The sequence below is a fragment of the Loxodonta africana genome, chromosome 4 (assembly GCF_030014295.1).
Source record: "Loxodonta africana isolate mLoxAfr1 chromosome 4, mLoxAfr1.hap2, whole genome shotgun sequence".
Taxonomy (NCBI): domain Eukaryota; kingdom Metazoa; phylum Chordata; class Mammalia; order Proboscidea; family Elephantidae; genus Loxodonta; species Loxodonta africana.
In genome coordinates, this window is record NC_087345.1 from 99406168 (window position 1) to 99433913 (window position 27746).

At 36.5% G+C, this 27746-nt stretch overlaps 1 protein-coding gene across 1 annotated transcript in view; it reads left to right on the plus strand.

Annotated features, from left to right (window-relative positions):
- Positions 1-12516, plus strand: part of ADAMTS20 (ADAM metallopeptidase with thrombospondin type 1 motif 20) — a 215455-nt gene extending 202939 nt beyond the window's left edge. The window contains exons 38-39 of the mRNA XM_064284366.1: positions 6656-6760; positions 10557-12516. Of these exons, the coding sequence (XP_064140436.1) occupies positions 6656-6760; positions 10557-10646 (195 nt within the window). The 3' untranslated portion in view covers positions 10647-12516. The remainder of the gene's footprint in view (positions 1-6655; positions 6761-10556) is intronic.
- The last annotated feature ends 15230 nt before the right edge of the window (positions 12517-27746 follow it).

Here is a 27746-nt window from a genome sequence, read left to right on the forward strand (position 1 = left end):
AATCCTTGATAATGTCAATCTTTTCTCCATTTATGATGCTGTTGCTTATTGATTCTGTTGTGAAGTTTTTTTTTTTTTATGTTGAGGCGTAATCCATACTAAAGTCTGTCATCTTTGATCCTCTTTATTAATGCTTGAAGTCCTTTTCACCTTCAGCAAGCAAGGTTGTGTCATCTGCATATCTCAGGTTGTTAATGAGTCTTCCTCCAATCCTGATGCCACATTCTTCTTCATATAGTCCAGTTTTCAGATTATTTTCTCAGTATACAGATTGAATAAGTATGATGAAAGGATACAACCCTGATGCAAACCTTTCCTCACTTTAAACCACAAAGTATCTCCTTGTTCTGTTTGAATGCCTCTTCCTGTGTGTACAGGTTCCTCATGATCACAATAAGTGTTCTGGAATTCACATTCTTCACAATGTTATCCATAATTTATTATGATCCACACATTCAAATGCCTTTGCATAATCAATAAAACACAAGTAAACATCTTTTTGGTATTCTCTGCTTTCAGCCATGATCCATCTGACATCAGCAATGATATACCTCATTCCACGTCCTCTTCTGAATCGGCTTGAACTTCTGGCAGTCCTCTGTTGATGTACTGCCACAATTGCTTTTGAATGATCTTCAGCAAAATTTCACTTGTGTATGATAATAATGATATTTTTCCATAATCTCTGCATTCTGTTGGATCAACTTTCTTTGGAATGGGCACAAATATGGATTGCTTCCAGTCGGTTGGCCAGGAGGCTGTCTTCCAAATTTCTGATATAGATAATTGAGCACCTCCAAAGCTGCATCCGTGTGTTGAAACTGCTCAGTTGGTACTCTGTTAGTTCCTGGAGCCTTGTTTATCACCATTCCCTTCAGCTCAGCTTGAACTTCTTCCTTCAGTATCATCAGTTGTTGATCATATGCTATCTTCTGAAATGGCTGAATGTCAACCAGTTCTTTTTGGTACAGTGAGTCTGTGTATTCCTTCCATCTTCTTTTGATGCTTCCTGTGTCATTTAATATTTTCCCCGTAGAATCCTTCAGTATTGCAACTCAAGGCTTGAATTTTTCCTTCAGTTCTTTCAGCTTGAGAAATACTAAGCACATTCTTCCCTTTTGGATTTCTGACTCCAGGTCTTTTCATATTTCATAATAATACTTTACTTTGTCTTCTTGAGCTGCCTTTTAAAATCTTCTCTTCAGCTATTTTACTTCATCATTTCTTCCTTTCGTTTTAGCTACTCTATGTTCAAGAGCAAGTATCAGACTCTCTTCTAACAACCATTTTGGGCTTTCCTTTCTTTTAATTTTTTTATTTATTATTGTACTTTAGATGAAGGTTTACAGAGAAAACTAGTTTCTTATTAATCTTTCCTGTCTTTTTAATGGCCTCTTTCTTTCTTCATGTATGATGTCCTTGGTGTCATTCCACAACTTGTCTGTTTCTCAGTCATTAGCATTCAGTTCTCCAAATCTATCCTTGAGATGGTCTCTAAATTCAGGTGGGATATATTCAAGGTCGTACCTGGCTGTTTCTTCAACTTCAACTTGAACTTAACAATATGAGCAATTAATGGTCTGTTCTGCAATCAGCCCCTGGCCTTGTTCTGACTGATAATAACTAGCTTCTCCATTATCTCTTTCCACAGATGTAGTCAATTTGATTCCTGTGTTTTCCACCCAGTGAGGTCCACGTGTATAATCACCATCTATGTTGTTGAAAAACAGTATTTGCCGTGAAGAAGATGTTGGTCTTGCAAAATTCTGTCATGTGGTCTCTGGCATCATTTCTATCCCCAAGGCCATATTTTCCAACTGCCAATCCCTCTTCTTTGTTTCCAGCTCTCACATTTTAATCACCAGTAATTATCAATGCATCTTGATTGCATATTTGATCAATTTCAGACTGCAGACTTTGCTAAAAATATTCAGTTTCTTCACCTTTGGCCTCAGTGGTTGGTGCTTAAATTTGAATAATAGTTGTATTAACTGGTCTTCTTTGCGGGGATAGGGATATTAACCTATCACTGACAGAGTTGTACTTCAGGACAGATCTTGAAATGTTCTTTTTGACGACGAGTGCAATGCCATTTCTTTTCAATTTGTCATTTCTGACATAGTAGACCATATAATAGACCAATACAAAATGGCCAATACTAGTCCATTTCAGCTCACTAATGCCTAGGATATCGACCTTTATGTAGTACATTTCATCTTTGACGACTTCAATTTTCATACTTCGTACATTCCATGTTTCAATTATTAATGGATGTTTGCAGCTGTTTCTTCTCATTTTGTGTCATGCCACCTCAGCAAATGAAGGTCCCGAAAGCTTTAATCTGTCCATGTCAATAAAGTTGATTCTATTTTGAGGAGGCAGCTTGTAGATCGCCAGGTCCTTTTTACTAGTGTGTTTTAGTCTGGAAGCTCTGCTGAAACCTGTCCACCATGGGTGACCCTGCTGGCATTTGAAATACTGGTGGAAGAGCTTCCAGCATTACAACAGACAAACTACCACAGTTCGACCAACTGACTTATTTGGAGAGTGTTTTTTTTTTTTTTTAAACCCTTCAAATTAGTCGTTCTTATTATTTTATACTGTCATCAGTTCTTATTTTGGTCTGCAGATATTTAGCTGAGTGTAGAATTCTATGTTGAAAGTTATTATCTCTCAAAACAATACAGATATTGTTCCTTTGTCATCTTACATCTGTTTCATAAATGAGGTAATTGGTGTTTTCTCTCTGCTATTTTTAAGATCTTTGTATCTTTGGTGTTCTGCAGTTCCATTACTGGGTGCTAAGTTCACATTGTTTTTAGTAACAGAAACAACTTTGTACTTTATTTAAGTGTAAGTCTGGCCTTGCTCTCAAGCATATCATAAGCTTCTTTTGGACCTTTAACTCTCTTAACTCCGTAGGCAAATTAGAGATCTGTTAATTTATTCTTTGATGCAGAAAATTACTCAAGGGCAGACATTCCAGTTGTTTAATTCCCAGGTCTTTTCAATCACCTTACCTTTCATTTCTGATTTGGTTACTGAAATTTTACTTCTTATAATGGCCTCTTCCAAAAAATTTCCAGTGAATAGAAGAGGAGGCAAACTTTGAAAAAAAAAAAATTTTTTTCCAGGAGCTCTTACGTTGACTTGGTTTTTCAAGTTAAAGATTAGGTTTAAGAAAGTTTAAATATTAATCTTAAGTGAAATATTGGAATTAATGCATTTATAAACTTATTTAATACTTCCAAATTTCAATAGGAATTTATCATCACCTTCCTTACAGTACCTGTAATTCTCTACATTGCATTATGGTTATTTATGTACATATGTTATTTTATATACCAGTTTTAGAGTGGGATCTATTCCTGAACTACCACGGTACTTGGTACCATGTTTGCCATTCAATTAGTTTTGAACAGATGAATGAAATGTATTTTTACCTCTATCAACATTATTCCAATTTTAAAATGAATTTTTTAATCATTTTCTGAGACTGTATTTTATAGTTTTTTGAACAAAGGCTAAGAACCAACGTAAAAGTCATGAAAATTAATCCAGAAAAATGGAGCAATAGGTATTTCTAGACCCTACTGATTGTGCCAGTTACCACCTAAGTGTCTCAGTGGCTTGATATTTTCTTTCACTTCCATTATGTATACATTTGAATGCTTCCAAGCCACACTGAGCAGAGAGTTGGAGAATGAATGGAACAGTAGGACAACAGAATAATGTGAAAACACAACATTGCCCAACCTGGACATTCAGTAAGTGGTCAGTCACAGAAAACCTCCTTCCAATAGTATATTTCCATTTTAAAGGAATTTTATTTGATGAGAAGTGAGGGAATGTGGGCTAGAGGTATCCAGAGCAAAACCTGTATCAGATTAACTAAGTATTAAGTAGTAGAAAGTTAGGTGCTGTTGAGTCATCTCCAACTCATCGTGACCCTGTGTATAACAGAACAAAATGTGTCCCAGTCCTATGCCATCCTCACAACAGTAGGCATGTTCGAGCCCATTGTTGCAGTCAAGCCATGTCATTGAGAGTCTTCTGCTTTTTCGCTGACCCTCTACTTTAGCGAGCTCGATGTCCTTCAGAGATTGGTCTCTCCTGATAACATGTCCAAAGCAAGTGAGACAAAGTCTCTCCATCCTCGCTTCTAAGGAGCATTCTGACTGTACTTCCTTCAAGACAGATTTGTGGGTTCTTCTGGCAGTCCATAGTGTATTCATTATTCTTCTCCAATGCTATAATTCAAATACATCAATTCTTCTATCTTCCTTTTTCATTGTCCAGCTTTCACATGCATATGAGGCAATTGAAAAACCGTGGCTTGGATCAGGTGAACCTTAGTCATCAAAGTGATGTCTTTGCTTTTTAAGATTTTAAAGAAGTCTTTTGCAGCAGATTTGCCCAATGCAATACATCATTCGATTTCTGGACTGTTGCTTCCATGGACATCATCGATTGTTGATCCAAGTGAAATGAAATTCTTCCTAAGAATTAGTTCTTTTCATTCAAGTATTTGCCAAAATAAAGTACACGTGTGGGTAGGTTAATGTCATTCATTATCGTGGAGTCTGAAAAGTTTTGTGTGCTTAATTTTATAATGCTATACTTTAAAATTTATAATGTGCTTAATTCATCCATTCAAAAACACTTATTGAGTAATTAGGTCCTACTCTGGCTCTGGGAATACAGCAATGAAGCAAACATGCAGGTCATATTCTAAACAAGTGATGCTGGATGTAATACGAAATTTTCTTGGAAATTTATCTAAAACTAATTATATTTGCTATGGAAAATCCTCCATATATTGTCATTTATTATAAATGTGATTGAATCCTTATTTTGTTTTTAAATGAGATATATGTAAGTATAAGATTGTTAAGAAGTCGATGTTAATAAACTAAACTGATATCTTGTTTTTTTAGCAATAGTAATAATTCATATTATAAATATATATATATTTTTAGCCTTTGCTTTCATGGCAAAGTAATATTTTAATTCACATCATATAACCCTCAGTTTCATCATAGCCTTGTTGAAGACTCATGCGTCGTAGACCATTTGGGTATTGTGATGATATCTAAGCATGCCTAGACATTGCTCTGAGTTTGTATACGTATTGAGCATTGTCAGTAGGCTAAATAAGCATGCATTTCTACTTTTTTAACATGTTATTGTGCTTTTATTGTGAAAGTTTACATGGCAAATTAGTTTCCATTTCAATAATTCATACACAGATTGTTCCGTGGCATTGACTACAATCCCTACAATGTGTCAGCGCTCTCCCCATTTCCATCCTGGGTTCCCCGTTTCCTTTCATCTGGTTTTCCTGCCCCTTCCTGCCTTCTTATCTTTGTTTTTGGGCACATGTTGCCCTTTTGGTCTCATATAGTTGATTGTTGTAAGGAGCACGTTCCTCACAGGTGTTGTTTTTCTTTTAGGTCTGTCTATTATTATTATTATTATTATTTAATTATTTTGCTGAAAGGTGACTTCTGGGAGTGGCTTCAGTTGCAAGTTAGAAGAGTATCTTAGGGCTATACTCTCGGGGCTTCCTCTGGTCTCTATCAGATCACTAAGTTTGATCTTATTTATGAATTTGAATTTTGTTCTACATTTTTCTCCACTGTAGCTGGGACCTCCTGTTGTGTTCCTGATCAGAGCCGAGTTGGTAGTGAAAGCTGGGCACCATCTAGTTCTTCTGGTCTCAGGCTAGAGGAAATTGTGGTTCCTGTGGGCCATTAGTCCTTTGGACTAATTGCTTCCTTGAGTCTTTGGTTTTCTTCACTCTCTTTTGCTTCAGACAGGAAGAGACCAATGGTTTTATCTTAGACGGTGGCTCTACTTTTCAATGTGTAATTTTTCCTGCAAGATAAGTTCAAAATGATACAGATTTTACCCATATTAGTTACCCATTTTTTCAATCAATGGGTATTTAAAGTTTAATTATTTACAAAGATAGTCTGAAATATTTTGACACAAAAAGGTCCATGTACTTGAAAATAATTAGATCATAAAGCCACTAGGGGGCCCGCAAACCATAACATGTGTAAACCGCGTGGCATTACATGTCCCTGTACACTTCTGTCTACTTAAAAAGGACATAATAACCAGTGCAGTACCACTACATTCGGTAGTTTTGTATGGTGACTTAGGAAGTAATATCACAAAAAGGGGCCTGAATAAGAGAAGATTCTTGAAAATACATTTAACAGTGTGCAAATTCTCAGGAATTTACCAATGAGGGGCCCAAAATTGTCACTCGGTAAATGATAGTCTGCTAGTCTCTATCAACACCCCTTCTGTCAGGACTTTTTATAGCTATAGGACCATTAGCTCTATTGTCGAGTGTTAGTATCTGAGGGTTGGACAGAGTCAGTTTTGCAAAAATAACATTGTGTGGTATTAATTCAGTTGTCTCTTGTAACTGAGAAAACATATTTGTAACCAATTTTAAAAAATTTAGCTGGTTCATTTTCTTTAAGGTAAGGTTATATCAACATTCTTTCATTTTATAAAGGAAGACCCTTGAAAATAACTGAGCCGTTCTTATGTAAGTCACACTCAGATGTTTCCAGCCAAAAGCATTCTTAAATATTTTATGAATTCCATCTAATTTTGTTTCATTTTGTTTACAATCCAGGGACAGTTCAGTATTAATTTGGCAGAAACTGGGATGAAGATATCCAGCACAGCGAAATGGCTTGCTCAAGGGAGTTATGCCTCTGTTGTCATTCACAGATCACAAGTAAGTCCTGCTGGGCCACAAAGTCAGCTTGAAATACTTCTGTGCTTTGAAATAGCATTCAAGGTCCTCTGCCTTAGATTTATATCAATAATTTAATGACTAAAGAATTGAGGCATAGCATTAATTAATACGAACTTGTGAAGTCTTTTTTTTTTAATTAATATGTATATGTGTAGGTTTTACACACACAAATTTGTGTACAGACTACAGATATCTAAACATGAAATACCAAATGCCAGGGAATATAAATATTTCCTAGCTCAAGTTAGGGACTAGTGACTGGAGATGCAGCCACTTCAGAAAGAAGCAGTGTTTTTATTTGCACTTTATTACTAAAGGTTTATAGGTCTTAGTCTTCAAGTACCAGTTGCCATCGAGTCCATTCTGACTTATGGCGACCACATGTCTGTCAGAGAAGAACTCTATAGGGAGTTCTCCATAGGGTTTTTAATGGCTGATTTTTCAAAAGTAGATTGCCAGGCCTTTCCTCTGACAGCATTTCAAAGCAAGGCATGAATTTTTTTAATTGAAATGTAGATGAAGGTTTACAGAACAAGCTAGCTTCTCGTTAATCAGTTAGTACACATATTGTTTTATGACATTGGTTAACAACCCCACGACATGTCAACACTCTCCCTTCTCGACCTTGGGTTCCCTATTACCAGGTTTCCTGTCCCTTCCTGCCTTCTAGTCCTTGCCCCTGGGCTGGTGTGCCCCTTTAATCTTGTTTTGTTTTATGGGCCTGTTTGATCTTTGGCTGAAGAGTGAATCTCAGGAGTGAATTCATTACTGAATTTAGAGGGAGTCTGGGAGCCATGCTCTCAGGATTTCTCCAGTCTCTGTCGGGTCAGTAAGTCTGGTCTTTTTTTTTTTTGTGATTTAGAATTTTGTTCTACATTTTTCCCCATCTCTGTCTGGGACTCTCTATTGTGATTCCTGTCAGAGCAGTCAGTAGCTGTAGCTGGGCACCATCTAGTTGTGCTGGACTCAATCTGGTGGAGGCCGTGGTAGTTGTGGTCCATTAGTCCTTTGTACTAATCTTTTCCTTGTATCTTTAGTTTTCTTCATTCTTCCCTTGCTCCCAAAGGAGTGAGACCAGTGGAGTATCTTAGATGGCTGTTCATAGACTTTTAAGACCCCAGACACTACTCATCAAAGTAGAATGTAGAACATTTTGTTTATAAACTATGTTTCTGAGGCATGAATTTTTCCTAGAGAGTCGCTGTAAGTTAGAATCGACTCAACAGCAATGGGTTTGGTTTGTTTTTTTTTTTCTGCTTCTGCTTGGTGATGAGGGTGGGCCCAGGAGCCATTTGTCATTTAACAATATCCTTCCAAGTTTCTTCAAGAATTAGGACTACTTACTTATGGCTGTACTCATATTTTCCTTTATCTATCTTTAGATAACATTGTTATTTGGATCGTAACTGTACCACATACATTTTCCACAGTACCAAAACTACTGCTGTAGAGTAGTTTCCTGCTCCTAATGACCCTACAGGACAGAGTAGAACTGTCCCATGGGGTTTCCAAGGCTGTCAATCTTTATGGAAGCAGACTGCTACATCTTTCTCCTACGGAGCCACTGGTGGTTTTGAACAACCGACCTTTTGGTTAGCAGTGGAACACTTTAACCACTGCGCCACTAGGTCTTGCTGCTGTTGTGGTGCACTGTAATGTGCACTTTATGAGAGAATGTCTACTACTTTCAGTTATTGCATCTTGGAGAGCATGGCTCTGCCTGGAGTAATTTGGATCTAGGTTATCAGTGTTCTCACCTATATGGCAAAAGTGCCTGTCTAATGTTTTATATGTCCTTTTCTTTTGGTAAAAATATGTTATACCCCTATTTATGTAGTCTTTATTTGTAAATGAAATTCAACATTCTAACGTTCATAGCCTTGGAAACATTCTATTTCTAAGGACTATGAATTTGTGCTTTAATTAATAATTAAAGAACTTCAAATTTTATTATTTCACTTATGTAAGTAAGCTAAGTAGGCTTTCAGAAAGAATGATTATTTCTAAGTATTTATTTAGCATATGTGGAACTAAATGTTTTTGGAAGAAGAATGGGAATAAATTGATTAGTTAAATGTGTTCTGGGCAGGTATAAATGTAAAACTAAATGAAATTAAAAAAAAACTGTTGCCATCGAGTTGATTCTGACTCATAGAGACCCTATAGGACAGAGTAGAACTGCTCCATAGGGTTTCCAAGGAGCAGCTGGTGGATTCAAACTGCTGACCTTCTGGTTAGCAACCGAGCTCTTAACTGCTGTGCCACCAGGGCTACAAATGAAATATACTGACCTTTTTAATCCAACTTTTAGGTATTTTTTCCTTAAATGTAAAGACTGAACTCTGGCTGTGGTCACTAGTCAATATGAACATTTAGTAAAGTCATTTATTTTCCTTCTATTTAATTCCTATTCTAAAGATTATTTATTTATTTAATTAGCTAAAAACTATAATTCACAATAAAAAATGTGACTTGTGAATGTGACACATTCTTTGAACTCTGCTGCCTGGTATGAAACTGAGATCTGTGAAACCCAAGTATGTTTATGGAAATGCAGCATGTTTTATTTACCAGTAAATTTAATCAAGATTAAGTATTTACTTAAACAATCAGCTTTGAGAACAGCAAATTGTATAAAGTTTAATTTTTACAGCTATTCCCTTCTTCATTGTTTACCCAAATTCTCTAGCATTAAAAGCACCTCTGGGTGCGGGGCGGGGGGGTGGGAGGTGGGGAAATGCGGGGAAGATAACTCTAAAAGTCCTTGGTCTCAAAATCTTCCATCTCAAAATGTCCCAGGAACCAAGGCCTCCTTCTCTACCCTTCTTCCTCAGATTAAAAAAAAAAAACAAAACCAAACTCAACCCATTGCCATTGAGTCCATTTTGACTCATCGTGACCCTATTGAAGAGAGTAGAACTACCTCGTAGAGTTTCCAAGGACAGGCTGGTGGATTCGAACTGCTGACCTTTTGGTTGGCAGTTATAGCTCTAACCACCGTGCCCCCAGGATATATAACCTTCTCCAATAACTGTGGGAGTTCTGCCTATTTTTGACTCATCCTATCAAAATGTCTTCACGATCTTTTGATCATGGGATCTAAAGATAGAGGGAAGTCTAGAAAAAACATCAGCATGTCCTGACTACCCCTTTTACCCCATTTCTGCTCTTCTGTTCATCAATGAACTGCTCTGCTTAGGGAAGATTCTTCCTTTTTAGTCCTTTCCTAATTATGATTACTGCTTTCAGCTCTTTTTAATCATATCCCCCATTTTACCATCTTCTTCTATACTTTTCTTCAGGGTATGTTTTTAATGTTTTCATGAGGCATTTGAGGTACATAGGATAGAATATAGGTTGTATACAGTTTAGGGTAAGTTTGTGTAACATCCTTCATTTAACAGAATTTTACATGAAGTAAGGTAAATATTAGACAGCAAATTGGGAGAGGTTTTAATAAACGCATTGAAGCAAATAAATAAATTGATTAAAAATATATGGATTCAGATAAATTTTCTAGATGTAGTGTAGTTTATAATCATCAAGTAGCTATTACAAATCTCAGATCATCTAATTACCTTTCAACTTCTCCATGACCGAAAATTTGAACTAATCCTAAAATGGTGTGATCTTTGACCTCAAATGCAATTATTATAGGAAACATAAGTTAATGACTTCAGCCATATGATTCAAGACATGTGCTTTTTCTGCCTTATGCATGCAGACACCAGCTTGTTTAGGATTCTCCTATATTTCCACCTCTTCCTATTTTCAGGATGGAACCAAAGTCTATGGCAGATGTGGAGGGTTCTGTGGAAAGTGTGTTCCTCACATGACTACTGGTCTTCCAATTCAAGTAATATGAACATTCAGTACTGGGAAGTATGCCCCAAGGAGGAGATATTCTCTGGAACATGCAGATAACCGGTGCTCTTTTCGTCTTCACTCCTTCTTACTGAGATTTCCACGTCCAAAATGCCTCTGCCTTTTTCTCAAGGTGCTTATCAGGGATTCAAATCACTGTTTAATTTTTTCAAAGCCTTCAAAATAAACTTAACAGATGTATGACTCCAATTAGAACCTCTTTCAGAGGACATAATAATTTATGGTAGAGAATACAAAGGTGTTTAAATGAATTATACCAAGATAATATTGCTGTTAACAGCTTGGACTGGACCATAATTATATTATGCCTATAACCACACATGTAAATCTCTGCTTAGTATCCTAGTGTACAATGAAACCTATTGCGTACTTCATGTTAAAATGGGGAAAGTACAAATTAGGAAAATAAACTTATTCAGAACAAACATAAGCATTATTGAATCTCCCAGGTGAATCAGTATTCCCATCAAAAAAGTACATAGCCATTATACTTCCTACTGATACAGTTTAGTTACCTTGTTTTATTTTTTCTTTACTTTTTTTTATATTGAATTGTGGTGCTTTGATTAAAATAGTGGTTCTGAAAAATTTGGTGTAAATTTTATATTAAAAATCCATGTTTGGTTAAATACTAAATACGAAATTTTGTGGGCATAGTCCAGGAGAAGATAGGATATATTGGAATTTGATTTTAAAAACCTACCTCTAATTTGATTGTACCTATTATACAAGCAGTGCATTGTTTTTATAATGTTTATGTGCTATTATACATTTATAATTCTTGTATGTATATGTATCTATTCTTAAAATTTTTATTTTCTCAAAGTTATATACTGCATTTTATATTTTATTAATCAAATAGACAAGTGAGAATTTCTTGAAATTTTGAAGCTTCTGTTTTGATAAACATAAAATTATGTTTACATATGCAAAACCTTTATTTGAGATGTTCAAGTGATGAGGATTCTCATACCCAGACCGTAAAAAAGCAGTGTAAAATTAACTATTGATGGGCAAATTATCAGGTATTAAGGTTTTTTTTTTTTTAGGCAGATAATTTAATTGTGTGTTGCATAATAATATGATTTAAAAAGACAGGTATACAAATAATATTTTTCTATGGCAACCATCTCTGCAAACCAAAAAAAACTGAATCTACTAACAGATTTTTGCCAGCAAATAGTGTATTAGTTTTGCCAACAAAGGTTTGTTTGTTTTTTTTCTCCCAAACATTTATTAGGGATATATTGTATCATAAAAGGTACTAAAGCAAATTTGTGCCAATGTGGTTAGAGAAACACTTGGGGATCTCTGTATCAGAAAAGAAGTATTTTGCACTATGTGCCTTAAACCAGTTGTAAACATTAATATGAAATGTATAACATTTTCTAGCAATTTTTCATCCATAAGTAAAATCTTATGATTTATAAACATTTAAATAATAAACATGTTTGTGTGATAGATTAGTATTTTGTTTTCATTTTCCTTCGCCAAAAACATTTGTAAGTCTAAAATCGCTTCAGAAATTCTAAGCATTTTTTATATTGAAATTGTTGCAGTTGTTCTCATTAACTTAGTGAAAAAAAATGTTAAGATCTGATATCAGTGGACTGATATACACTAATCAGTGGACTTATGCTGTATAACAAACAACTTCGAACTTTCAGTTGCTTACGCCAACAAGTGTTTGTTTCTTGCCCAGACTTCACACTGGCGGTTGAGGGATGGTTGCTGCAGCCAATACCTCAGATAGAAAGAGCTCCCTTCTCATAGGTGAGAAATATGCTTAGGAGGTTTGACCAAAACTTGCAAAGCTTCTAACAGCTTCTGTACATACAGGGGGATCCATGTCTACTCATATTCCATTGGCCAAACCAAATCACGTGATCAAGCCCAAGTCAATAGGACAGGGAAATACATATCACATAGAGAGCAGAATGGTTGTTGTGTTGTTGTTGTTAGGTGCCGTCAAGTCAGTTCCGACTCATAGCGACCCTATTCACAACAGAAGAAAACACTGCCCAGTCCTGAGCCATCCTTACAATCGTTGTTATGCTTGAGCTCACTGTTGCAGCCACTGTGTGACTCCACCTCGCTGAGGGACTTCCTCTTTTCCACTGACCCTGTACTCTGCCAAGCATGATGTCCTTCTCCAGGGACTGATACTGCCTGACAATATGTCCAAATTATGTAAGACACAGTCTTGCCGTCCTTGCTTCTAAGGAGCATTCTAGTTGTACTTCTTCTAAGACAGATCTGTTCATTCTTTTGGCAGTCCATGGTATGTTCAATATTCTTCGCCAACACCACAATTCGAAGGCGTCAATTCTTCTCTGGTCTTATTCATTGTTCAGCTTTCACATGCATGTGATGCGATTGAAAATACCATGGCTTGGGTCAGGCACACCTTAGTCTTCAAGGTGACATCTTTGCTCTTCAACACTTTAAAGAGGTCCTTTGCAGCAGATTTACCCAAGGCACTGAGTCTTTTGATTTCTTGACTGCCGCTCCCATGGGCGTTGATTGTGGATCCAAGTAAAATGAAATCCTTGAAAACTCCAATCTTTTCTCCATTTATCATGATGTTGCTCATTGGTCCATTTGTGAAGATTTTTTCTTTACATTAAGATGCAATCCATACTGAAGACTGTGGTCTCTGATCTTCATTAGTAAGTGCTTCAAGTCCTCTTCACTTTCAGCAAGCTAGGTTGTATCATCTGCATAATGCAGGTTGTTAATGAAACTTCCTCCAATCCTGATGCCCCGTTCTTCTTCATATAGTCCAGCTTCTTGATTATTTGCTCAGCATACAGATTGAATAGGTATGGTGAAAGGATAAAACCCTGGCGCACACCTTCCCTGACTTTAAACCAATCAGTATCCCCTTGTTCTGTCTGAACAACTGCCTTTTGATCTATGTAAGGTTTCCTCATAAGCACAATTAAGTGTTCTGGAATTCCCATTCTTCACAATGTTATCCATAATTTGTTATGATCCACACAGTTGAATGCCTTTGCATAGTCAATAAAACACAGGTAAACATCATTCTGGCATTCTCTGCTTTCAGCCAGGATCCATCTGACATCAGCAATGATATCCCTGGTTCCACATCCTCTTCTGTAACCGATCTGAATTTCTGGCAGTTCCGGGTCGATATACTGCTGCAGCCATTTTTGAATGATCTTCAGCAAAATTTTGCTTGCGTGTGATATTAATGATATTGTTCTCTAATTTCCACATTCGTTTGGATCACCTTTCTTGGGAATAGGCATAAATATGGATCACTTCCAGTCAGTTGGCCAGGAAGCTGTCTTCCATATTTCTTGGCATAGACAAGTGAGTACCTCCAGCACTGCACCTGTTTGTTGAAACATCTCAATTGATATTCCATCGATTCCTGGAGCCTTGTTTTTCGCCAATGCGTTCAGAGCAGCTTGGACTTCTTCCTTCAGTACCATTGATTCCTGATCATATACTACCTCTCGAAATGGTTGACCATCGACTAATTCTTTTTGGTATAATGACTCTGTGTATTCCTTCCATCTTCTTTTGATGCTTCCTGCATTGTTTAATATTTTCCCCCATAGAATCCTTCACTATTGTAACTTGAGGCTTGAATTTTTTCTTCAGTTCTCTCAGCTTGAGAAACACCGAGTGTGATCTTCCCTTTTGGTTTTCCATTTCCAGCTCTTTGCATATGTCATTATAATATTTTACTTTGCCTTCTCGAGCCACCCTTTGAAATCTTTGGTTCAGTTCTTTTACTTCATCAATTCTTCCTTTTGCTTTAGCTGCTCAACATTCAAGAGAAAATTTCAGAGTCTCCTCCAACATCCATCTTGGTCTTTTCTTTCTTTCCTGTCTTTTCAGTGACCTCTTGCTTTCTTCATGGATGATGTCCTTGATGTCATTCCACAACTCGTCTGGTCTTCGGTCACTAGTGTTCAAGGCATCAAATTTTCATCACTCAATTTCTGTTTTTTTTTTCCTAAAGGTTTTATAATTTTGCATTTTTCACTTAAATCCCTCGTAGATTTTGAGTTAATTTTTTAATAAGGTATGAGGTTTAGGTCAAGGTTCATTACTTTTTGCCTATGGATGTCCACTTGCTCCTATACCTATTGGTGAAAGATTATACTTCCTTTGATTATTTTTTTGAAGCTTTGTCAAAAATAAGTTATCCTTTTTTTGTATGTGTCTATTTATAAATTCTCTATATCTTTTCCATTATTCTATGGTTCTATCCACCCACCAAAGTCACACAGTCTTGATTGTTGTAGCTATGTAATAAATTTTGAAATCTAGAATGATTCTTTCATTTTATTCTTTTTTAAAAAATTGTTTTATCTATTTTAGTTCCATTGGCTTTCCACATAAATTTAATAATAATCTTTATAACTATAAAAATTCTTGGAGGGGTTTTGATAGAATTTCGTTAAACCCGTATATCAATTTGAGGAGACTGAGATCTTTAGTATATTGAGTCTTCCAATCCATGAACATGATTTATCTTCATTTAACCACTGAAATTCTGAACAATATTGGGAACAGGTAGCATAGTGATGGGAGTGAGTGCCATGTTTTCTTGATTCTTCTGCTCTCATACCCCACTCTCGCCTCCTGAAATACAATTATCCCACAAGTATTTTAAATGCTTGATATTCTGTTAAACATTTGCTCAATGCCACCTTTTCTATAAACTCTTCTCCAGCCATTCTATTTGGAACCTCTTGTTTGCAGTTTCTCATAATTTTATTGCTCTCTTATGTCACTTATTGTTTTGTACTTTGTACGTTAATAGGGTTTTTGACTATTCATCTTAACTGCTCTCCAATACTATAAACTATTTGAACTAAAATTAGCATTGGTTCAGTTACTATGTGCCACGTATGGAGAAGAGGCACTTTGTGTCCATATGTCATCTCATTGAATTGTTACAACAACCATATGAGGGATCACCGTTTTACAGATCAGTGTATGTAATGATAGAAATTTTTTAGCTTAGTACAGATCCATCCAGATACAGAGTCTTCCTTTCTATTCTACTCTGCGCTTTATTTAAGGACAGAAACTATGTTCGTTCTTTTCTGAATTCCTCACAGCACCATCAGAGTGCTACCATGCAGCATAAGTTTACTATTTTATTGGGAATAAATCAAAATAGTCTGGAATTCTGCTCCACAAGAATATGTATGAAAAGAACACTAATTTGGAGATATTTTGAGAAATTAATGATTAAACTAAAAGATGCAGAGGCATCCCAGGAGTATGTCAGAAACATACAGGTGTTCCTGGAGAGTTTGATTATGCTTATTAGCACAACTGTGGAATTTGTGAGTCCAGTTAGGAAAAGACAATAGCTGCTATGCATTTTTTTTTTTTTTAACGAGGAATCAGTTAAAGTCAGATTTAATCGGTATGTTTTAAATTATTTTTTTAAAAAAGACTTAAGACCTACATACATTTAAGGAAATGGAAGTTAGTAATTGACTTAACAAATTGCAATAACAAATCAATCCCAGTTGAGTATAGATTTGAGAAAGGCAAAATTGTTTTATGTTGCCCCGATAATACCAACAAAAAAGGAAAAGGATTTATTTTCTTTTATCCTTCCTTGATGTTACTCGTCAAGACAGAATACACCTTGATTGTTGAATACGTATAGCTGTCAGTCAACATTGATCACTGCATCAACTTCTAATTTTTTTAAAAATGGATTTTATTTTCCAATTTAAAATATTTACTGTTTTCTCTGTTAATTTTTTTCTGATAAATTTAGTTCATGTCTTTTAGTTAATAGGTGTCTAATCAAATGTTTTGTTAAAAGGTAAATAATAAGGTCCAATGATGTATTACTTTTTTACTTTTTAAAAAAGATAACAGGATTGCTTTTGTTATATTTTACTTACTCCCATTGTTCTCTGTGATGATACATCTTTATTTGAAGCTTGAAAACATGTTTACAACTGACAACAGTGGCATCTGCTGGTGACTCATAATGATTCCTCAGTAGGATGAAGAGAAACTGTGAAACTAATTTTCCTCTGGAGGTTTCTGGAGAGCTTGAGGCACACCTGCTTGCAATGCATTAGGCAAATGACTTTGACTCATCCTTAACCCAGTTAAAAATTGATATCTATACCCATATTATATCTATATCCAAGCTATATATGTTTTCATATCTCTATCATATCCATATCCATACTCATATCTCTGTATATGCTCATACATATATTCCTATCCATATCTGTATCATACATACATACACACATGTGTTCTTTTTACTACTTCAATCTGAGAACATTACTAACACAATAAAATCTTCCTTGACCTCCGGGAGCAAATAAAGATGTTGTTTATCATGTAAATTTTTTTTCATAAATCTTTGTGCTGTAAACAGGGGAAACTTAGAATGTGCGCAGGAGCTTGGGGAGAACCCCACCTTTCTAGACCAGGCTCTAATTTTAATAAATAGTGCAGTATTAAATAAGTCAGTCACTTTGGATTTGTTTCCTTAGTTGTAAAATATGAGGAATTTGAAATAAATGCCCTCTAAGGCATTTTTATCTCTAAAAGTTGATATGTATAATTTGTGTCTGGTGCTTTAGATCAGTTACTATTTGTTAAATGAATACATTTATTTAGTATTCAATGTGAAGAAAAATCAGTTCTGGGATAGGGCAGATCACCGTTTGACTCTTTCTCTGTTTACTGTACATAACGCTGTTCAATTTGTAAATGGCAAAGCCCAGCCAAACAATGTTTCATAGTAAGAACACCTGTGTTGTAGGTCTGTTTTGTCAACTTCCAACTCTGTAGTCTCATAGCAAAACCTTTACACAACCTGAACCTCGAAGTTCTCAGCTGTAAAAAGGATAGAGCAAAAATTGCCCTGCTTCCCTTCCTATCATAAACTTTATGAAATTAAATAAACTATTGGTTTGCCTTGAATTATTGAAAATGTGCAATAAGCTACATTTCTTTATTTTACATACAGAAAACAATTTTGAAAAAACCGTAGTGAGTAGAGTACAGACTCTGGGTCTAAAGTCTAGCTCGACTGCTGGCATAAGCTCTGTGACCTTGGGAAAGTCACTTAACCTTTCTGAGATTCATGTTTTCAACTGTAAATATGCGATATTCTCTGTACCTATCTCATTTCATTGCTGAAAATATTCTTCTGTAAAGTGTTGGTACTACATTGGGCATATATTTTCATAAAACACTAGCTATTATTACCATTGTCATAATGGGCCTGAGGATCATCATGGATAATACTTTCATAAACTAGTCTTAAAGTATGCAAACATCGTGCGTGTGTGTATGTGTGTGTGTGTGAGAGAGAGAGAGTGTGTGTGTGTGTGTGTATGTGTGTGAAATTGCTGTTTGAAACCCAGTATCCCAGGGACAGTGGAGAAGATTTCTGCCTTTTCCCACATTGTTTCCAGTTGGATCACCTTGGGCAATCTGACCTAAATCAGATGCTGTCACCGTCTCTACCCAACACCACTGTTGTGTTCCTGACCTGTTCTGAACCGGGAATCACCCCTTACCTTAGAAAGAATTAGCCACAACCCAGTTTGTGGATTGGATCTCTCAATATTAGTCTTGTTTATGTCTTGCCATTTCTGCTTCCTTCTACTCCTTCTCAATCTGATCTTCTAAATTTGTGCTCTTTTCTCTTGGTTTATTTATCTTCCCTTGCAACATCCCACATCATGAATGCTATAGGATGATGTATCATAAGCCCATCCTGGAAGCTAATGTTGAGTGATTTCTAAGTGGCTTCATCAGATGTCTAATCCAGATGGTTGGAAAGGTGAGCTCAGTGTAATGTGTCTGTTAATGAGCCCACCAAGCCAGAGTGTAGCCGAGATTGGGTGTATTAGCATTAGGGCTCTTATAGGAGGACACTTATTATTCCATGACCTAGTATTGGTTTCTTCCTTTTGGTTCAGTCTTACCATCATTTTGCAAAACAGGTCTTTTGAAGAAACGCTGTTTTGCTTAGATCAAACTAAAAATAATAATAATAATTTCCCTATATCTGTATCAGAGATGGCAGATGATACTCAGGCAATGTGCCAATACTCTTCCATTTGGCAGTCAGAGCAGCCATCAATCAGACAGGACATTCCCAACTGACATAAAAGATATGTATAAAGAAAACCACAAAACACTACTTGAGGAAACAAAAAGAGACCTACATAAATAGAAAAACATATCATGCTCATGGATAGGTAGACTCAACATTGCGAAAATGTCAATTCTACCCAAAGCAATCTACCAATGGAATGCATTCCAGATCCAGATACCTACAGCATTCTTTAACAAGATGGAAAAACTAATCATTAACTTTATATGGAAAGGAAAGAGGCCCTGAATAAGCAAAGTACTATTAAAGAAGAAGAACAAAGTAGGAGGCTTCTCACTACCTGACCTCAGAGACTACTACACAGCTACAGCAGTCAAAACAGGCTGGTATTACTAATAACAATGACAGACACGTTGCTTAGTGGAACAGAATCGAGAACCCTGATGTAAATCCATCTACCTATGGTCACCTGATCTTTGATAAAGGCCCGAAGTCCATTAAATAGGGAAAAGACAGTCTTTTTAACTAATGGTGCTGGCAAAACTGGATGTCCATCTGTAAAAAAATGAAACAGGACTCACACCTCATGCCATATGCAAAAACTAATTCAAAATAGGTCAAAGACCTAAATATAAAACCCAAAACTGTGAAGATCATGGAAGAAAAAATAAGGTCAATTCTAGAGGCTATAATAGATGACATAAATAGGATACAAACCATAACTAGCAATACACAAACACCAGATGATAAGCTAGATAACTGAGATTTTCTAAAAAGTAAACACTTAGGCTGATCAAAAGACTTCACCAAAAGAGTAAAAAGAGAACCTACAGACTGGGAAAAATTTTCTGGCTGTGACATACCTGACAAAGTTCTAATCTCTGAAATCTATAGGAAAATCCAACACCTCTACAACAAAAAGATAAATAATCCAATTAAAAAAATAGGCAAAGGATATGAACAGACACTTCACCAAAGAAGTTGTTCAGGCAGCTAACAGACACATGAGGAAACGCTCTTGATCACTAACCATTATAGAAATGCAAATCAAAACTACATGAGATACCATCTCACCCCAACAATACTGGCACTAGTCAAAAAAACAGAAAATAACAAATGCTGGAGAGGCGGAGGGGAGATTGGAACTCTTAAGCACTGCTGGTGAGAATGAAAAATGGTACAACCATTTTGGAACAAGGTATGGCACTTCCTTAAAAAGCTAGAAATAGAAATACCATATGATCCAGCAATCCCACTCCTAGGAATATATCCTAGAGAAAAAAAAGTCATGACAAAAACAGACATATGCACACCCATGTTCATTGCAGGATTATTAACAAAAGCAAAAAGATGGAAACAACCTAAGTGCCCATCAGCAGATGAATGGATTAAAAAACCATGGTATACAGACACAATGGAATACTACGAAACGATAAAGAACACTGATGAATCTGCGAAGCATCTCACAACATGGATGAATCTGGAGGGCATTATACTGAGTGAAATAAGTCAATCACAAAAGGACAAATACTGTATGAGACCACCAGTATAAAAACTCATGAAAAGATTTACACATAGAAAGAAACGCAATCTTTGATGGTTATGAGGTAGGGGAGGGGTGAGGAGGGAAAAACACTAACTAGACAATAGGTGAGTTGTAACTTTGGGGAAGGGTAAGACAGTAAACGATACTGGGAAGCCAGCATAACTTGTCAGAGGCAAAGTCATGAAAGCTTCATGGGCACATTCAGGCTCCCATAGGGATTGAGTTACTTACTGGGCTGACAAGTAAGTTTCTCAGAACCTAGCCTAGTGGTAGTAGGTAGGGAAGGATGAGGTTTTTGTTTTTTTTAGCCATTTAACATTTATTTACTGAAGCTTACTCTGGCTGAGGTAATATGCTAAGAACAGATGAAAAAATAGATAAGAAACAGTCCCTGCCACTGCAGAGTGTGTCATCTGGTACCGAGTTTTCAGAACCTTCTCGGGTGGCAAGTAGTGGAGCTTTCTGTTTGTTTTTTTGTGTGTATTTTTAAATCTAGGACCAGCCACAAAACAACATGAGGATTGTGTCTTTGGAGTACAGGCAGGGAAATTCCAGGTTGGGGAGGCGGGAACAGTGTGAAAGAACATAACTGAAGATGAAAGTTGTACAGAATCTAGAGCAAAAAAAAAAAAAAAAAAAAGCAAAGATACTTTAAAATCCTGCTGGAGACAGACTCTGGAGGACATTTACCATTTATTTTAGTGTCCAGCATCTAAAGGTCCCTTCTTATGCTTCACGAATATCCCGGCTTATAAGGTAGACCATGTTTGCCAGTGAAGAGCCTGAAAATTGAAATCAGATACTTTCTTTTCTGACCTCCCTTGCAGCTAGGGCACAGGCACATAACCTTGACTCCATTAATGAGAAGCATCATCTTCGGATTTTAGTTGGAAATTTGTAACTCCAAGCAGTAAAGGCAGTACAGAATCCAGTGTAGTGACGGATGGTGACAATGGCAATGGCCATATCCAGGGCCCAGAGGCTGCAGTGGCAGAGGTTCTCATGGCAGCATCCTGTGTCAGTAGAGAAAGCTGAAGAGACATGCACAACTGCTTGTCAGTGAACCTTCAATGCACCGGCTATGTGGAGTGGTCTTGGTCTTTTCTCCTGGTTGCAGCTGGATATCCTTTAATAATTTGTTTTGCCATTAATTAACTTGAATTAAAAAAAAAAAAAAGGAAAGCATACTACTCGGTCCTTACACAGTATCTGTTCCATTCAATGTTACTAGAAGCAGTTCTTTCTATAACGTGGAGATGAAAGTGGTTTCTAATTCTAATCATAGACCGAAGCATAAACTCCCTAAGATAGTTAATTTTCTTTTCTAGGCCAGTGTGGTTTCCTTAAAATTTTAGGACTATTTTCCTAAATTTCAGGATAAAGACACAAATTTCACATCCATGGAAAATTCAAAGCCTGGATCTCTAATGGGTTTAACAAACTCAGAAACATGGTGTCCTTGTTAGAAAATAAAACACATTATCTTACTGTCTATTCTCCTGGGACATAGCTGCTGACAGCCTTGTCAGTTCGAAGGATAGCTGTTCTACAACTACATTTGAGGATTTCATATCAAATGCAAACTATATGTTTCTCATAAAGTGGTACAATGTTACTATTCGTATTATTATTACATTGAAGCTTCCGAGTAAGTTCTCTTTATTGGATTAAATATATATGTCCTTGACAGAAACTCCATTTTATTGAGATTTTACTCTACCCACTTTCATAACGAAGTCTGAAAAATACCTGAACTGTCAACTGAATTTCAGAAGTAGGTCTAAGATTTCCCACTCTGAAAATATTCCATTTATCCATTCATTCTCTCATTCAGGGAACATTGCTTCCATATGTACTATGCTCTAGGCACTTTATGAAGCAGGGTTGCCTCATGATGTTTACACTCATGATATTAACTCTAAGTTAACAAAGTAAACTTAATTGACAGTGGTTGGTCCAGCGTACATGAGACAAAGAGAAGGAACCAGCCAGCTTCCTTTGGGCTTGGGGTTGTGCCATAGGGAAAAGATTTCACAAAGCTGACTCAGTTCCTTAAAGCATGAGTAGATAAAGACAACTTTATAAATTATAATGGTATTGTTTGGAAGGAAAAGAAAACCTAAGTCAAATTGGCTCAAGCATTAGGAAGTACTTCCGGTTACAGCCACAAGGCAGCCTGGAGTAATGCAGGCTCCTTCTTACTGCAGACTCCAGGAGATGCTGGATAAGATAAAGAAGCAGCAACCACAAAATGCGTAGCCCAACTCAAGATGCAGAGGGAATAAAAGGTTAACCTAATAATGTATGCTCAAACAATAAATAAAGTGAAATAAAGTCATTTACAGAAAAAGGCTGCGTTTCTGATGCACGAACCTTGCTGAATGATTATTGAAGAATTTACTTCAGTAAGAAGGACACTGAACTCAGAATACGGGAGCAAATAATTTAGTAAACATCCATCGGAATAAAGCTTGGCAATAGAAACTAGCAATAAAAATAATCTTATTTAAAAAAAAAAATTATTGTGCTTTAAGTGAAAGTTCACAAATCAATTCAGTCTCATACAAAAATTTATACACACCTTGCTATACACTCCTAGTTGCTCACCCTCTAATGAGGCAGCACACTCCTTTCCATTCCCTATATTCGTTTTCATTCCGCCAGCTTCTGACCCATTCTGCCCTCTCATCTCCCCTCCAGAAAGGAGCTGCATACACAGCCTCATATGTCTACTTGATCCAAGAAGCTCGCTCCTCACCAGTAACATTTTCAATCCCATAGTCCAGTCCAATCCCTGTCTGAAGAGTTGGCTTTGGGAATGGTTTCTGTCTTGGGCGAACAAAAGGTCTGGGGACCATGACCTCCAGGGTCTAGTTTCAGTCAGGCCATTAATTCTGGTCTTTTTGTAAAAATTTGGAATTTGCATCCCACTGCTCTCCTGCTCCCTCAGGAGTTCTCTGTTGTGTTCCCTGTCAGGGCAGTCATCGGTTGTAGCCGGGCACCATCTAGTTCTTCTGGTCTCAGACTGATATAGTTTCTGGCTTATGCAGCTCTTTCTGTCTCTTGGGCTTATTACCTTGTGTCTTTTTTGTTCTTCATTCTCCTTTGGTCCAGGTGAGTTGAGACCAACTGATGCATCTTAGACGGCTGCTTGCTAGTGTTTAAGACCCCAGATGCCACTCTCCAAAGTGGGATTCAGAATGTTTTCTTAATAGATTTTATTATGCCAATTTGACTTAGATGTCTCCTGAAACCATGGTTCCCAAACCCCTGCCCCTGCTATGCTGGCCTTCGAAGTGTTCAGTTCGTTCAGGAAACTTCTTTGCTTTTGGTTTAGTCCAGTTGTGCTGACCTCGCCTGTATTGTTTGTTGTCTTTCCGTTCACCTAAATGGGTTCTTGTCTACTATCTAATTAGTGAATACCCCTCTGCCTCGCTCCCTCCCCCCCTCATAACCATCAAAGAATATTTTCTTCTCTGTTTAAACTATTTCTCGAGTTCTTATAATAGTGGTCTCATACAATACTTGTCCTTTTGCAACTAACTAATTTCACTTAGCATAATGCCTTCCAGGTTCCCCCTTGTTATGAAATGTTTCACAGATTCCTCACTGTTCTTTATCAATGCATAGTATTCCATCGTGTGAATATATCATAATTTATTTATCTATTCGTCTGTTGATGGACACCTTGATTGCTTCTATTTTTGGCCATCGTAAACAGTGCTGCAATGAACATGGGTGTGCATATATCTGTTCGTGTAAAGGCTCTTATTTCTCTAGGAGATATTCCAAGGAGTGGGGTTGCCGGATAGTATGGTAGTTCTATTTCTAGCTTTTTAAGGAAGCCCCAAACTGATTTCTAGAGTGGTTGTACCATTTTACATTTCCACCAGCAGTGTATAAGTGTTCCAGTCTCTCCACAACCTCTCCAACATTTATTATTTTGTGTTTTTTGGATTAATGCCAGCCTTGTTGGTGTGAGATGGAATCTCATTGTAGTTTTGATTTGCATTTCTCTAATGGCTAATGATCGTGAGCATTTCCTCATGTATCTGTTAGCTACCTGAATGTCTTCTTTAGTGAAGTGACTGTTCATATCCTTTGCCTATTTTTTAATTGTGTTATTTGTCTTTTTGTAGTTGAGTTTTTGCAGTATCATGTAGATATTAGAGATCAGACGCTGATCGGAAATGCCATAGCTAAAAACTTTTTCCCAGTCTGCAGGTAATCTTTTTACTCTTTTGGTGATGTCTTTGGATGAGCATACGTGTTTGATTTTTAGGAGCTCCCAGTTATCTAGTTTCTCTTCTGTTGTTTGTGCATTGTAAGCAATGTTTCGTATACTGTTTATGTCATGTATTAGGGCTTCTAGTATCATCCCTATTTTTTCTTCCATGATCTTTATCATTTTAGATTTTATATTTAGGTCTTTGATCCATTTTGAGTTGGTTTTTGTGCATGGTGTGAGGTATGGGTCTTGTATCATTTTTTTGCAGATGGATATCCAGTTATGCCAGCACCTTTTGTTAAAGAGACTGTCTTTTCCCCATTTAACTGAATTTTGGCCTTTGTCAAATATCAGCTACTCGTATGTGTAAGGATTTATGTCTGGATTCTCAATCCTGTTCCGTTGGTCTATATATCTGTTGTTGTACCAGCACCAGGCTGTTTTGACGACTGTGATGGTATAATAGGTTCTAAAATCAGGTAGAATGAGGCCTCCCACTTTGTTCTTCTTTTTCAGCAATGCTTTACTTATCTGGGGCTCCTTTCCCTTCCGTATGAATTTGGTGATTTGTTTCTCCATCTCATTAAAAAATGTTGTTGGAATTTGGATTGGAATTGCATTGTGTCAATAGATAGCTTTTGATAAAATACACATTTTTACAATGTTAAGTTTTCCTATCCATGAGCAAGGTATGTTTTTCCACTTATGTAGGTCTCTTTTGGTTTCTTGTAGTGTCTTGTAGTTTTCTTTGTATAGGTCTTTTACGTCTCCAGTAAGATTTATTCCTAAGTATTTTATCTTCTTGGAAGCTACTGTAAATGGTATTGGTTTGGTGGTTTCCTATTCAACGTTCTTTTTGTTGGTGTAGAGGAATCCAACTGATTTTTGTATTTTATCTTGTGTCCTGCTATGCTGCTGAACTCTTCTGTTAGTTTCAGCAGTTTTCTTGAGGATTCCTTACAGTTTTCAGTGTATAAGATCATGTCATCTGCAAATAGAGACTCTTTTACTTCTTCCTTGCCAGTCTGGATGCCTTTTATTTCTTTATCTAGCCTAATTGCTCTGGCTAGGACCTCCAGCATGATGTTGAATAAGAGTGGTAATAAAGGGCATCCTTGTCTCGTTCTCAATCTCAAGGGAAATGCTTTCATACTGTCTCCATTTAGGATGATGTTGGGTATTGTCTTTGTATAAATGACTTTTGTTATGTTGAGGAATTTTCCTTCTATTCCTATTTTGCTAAGAGTTTTTATCATGAATGGGTGTGGAATTTTATCAAATGCATTTTCTGTATCAATTGATTAGATCATGTGGTTCTTGCCTTTTGTTTTATTTATATGATGGATTACTTTAATTGCTTTTCTAATGTCGAACAATCCTGCATACCTGGTACGAATCCCACTTGGTCATAGTGAATTATTTTTTTGATATGTTGTTGAATTCTATTGGCTAGAATTTTGTTGAGGATTTTTGCACCTACGTTCATGAGGGATATAGGTCTATAATTTTCTTTTTTTGTGGTGTCTTTACCTGGTTTTGCTATCAGGGATATGCTGGCTTCATAGAATGAGTTTGGAAGTATTCCATGTTTTTCTATGCTCTGAAATACCTTTAGCAGTAGTGGTGTTAACTCTGCTCTGAAAGTTTGGTAGAACTCTGCAGTAAAGCAGTCTGGGCCAGGGCTTTTTTTTTTCTTGGGAGTTTTTTAATTACTTTTTCAATCTCTTCTTTTGTTATGGGTTTGTTTCATTGTTCTAGCTTTGTTTGTGTTAGTTTAAGTAGGTAGTGTGTTTCTAGAAATTCATCCATTCCTTCTAGGTTTTCAAATTTGTTAGAGTACAATTTTTCTAGTAATCTGATAGGATTCTTTTAATTTCAGTTGGGTCTGTTGTAATATTGCCCATCACATTTCTTATTCGGGTTATTTTCTTCCTCTCCTGTTTTTCTTTTGTCAGTTTGGCCAACGCTTTATCAATTTTTTAAATTTTTTCAAAGAACCAGCTTTTGGTCTTATTAACCTGGCTTTCAATTGTTTTTCTGTTCTCTGTTTCATTTAATTCTGCTCTAATTTTTATTATTTTCTTTCTTCTGGTGCCTTAGCGTTTCTTTTGTTGCTCCCTTTCTACTCGTTTATGTTGTAGGGATAATTCTTTGATTTTGGCCCTTTCTTCTTTTTGTATGCATGCGTTTATTGATATAAATTGACACCCGAGCGCTGCTTTTACTGTGTCCCAAAGGTTCTAATAGGAAGTGTTTTCATTCTCATTGGATTCTATGAATTTCTTTATTCCATCCTTCATGTCTTCTATAACCCAGTCATTTTTGAGCAGGATATTGTTCAGTTTCCAAGTGTTTAATTTCTTTTCCCTGCTTTTTCTGTTATTGATTTCCACTTTTATGGCCATATGGTCAGAGAAGATGCTTTGTAATATTTCGATGTTTTGGATTCTGCTAAGGCTTGCTTTATGACCTGATATGCGGTCTATTCTAGAGAATGTTCCATGTGCGCTAGAAAAGAAAGTATACTTGGCTGCTGCTGGGTGGAGTGTTCCATATATGTCTATAAGGTTGAGTTGTTTGATTGTGGCATTTAGATCTTCCATGTCTTTATTGAGCTTCTTTCTGGATGCTCTGTCCTTCACCAAAAGCAGTGTGCTGAAGTCTCTCCTACTATAATTGTGGAGCCGTCTATCTCACTTTTAAATACTGTTAGAGTTTGTTTAATGTGTCTTGCAGCCCTGTCGTTGGGTGCATAAATATTTAATATGGTTATATCTTCTTGGTATATTGTCCCTTTAATCATTATATAGTGTTCTTCTTTACCCTTTGTGGTGGATTTAACTTTAAAATCTATTTTGTCAGAAACTAACATTGCCATTCCTGCTCTTTTTTGATTGTTGTTTGCTTGATAAATTTTTTTCTGTCGGTTGAGTTTTAGTTTGTTTGTGTCTCTATGTCTAAGGTGTATCTCTTGTAGGCAGCATATAGACTGATCGTGTTTTTTTATTCATCCTGCCACTCTCTGTCTATTGGTGCATTTAGTCTATTTACATTCAGCATAATTATGGATAGGTATGAGTTTAGTGTTGTCATTTTGATGTCTTTTTTTGTGTGTTCTTGATTGTTCATTTTTCCCACTTAATTTTTTGTGCTGAGTTGTTTATCTTTGTATATTACCTTCTCCTCTTATTCATTGTTGCTGATTTTGTTT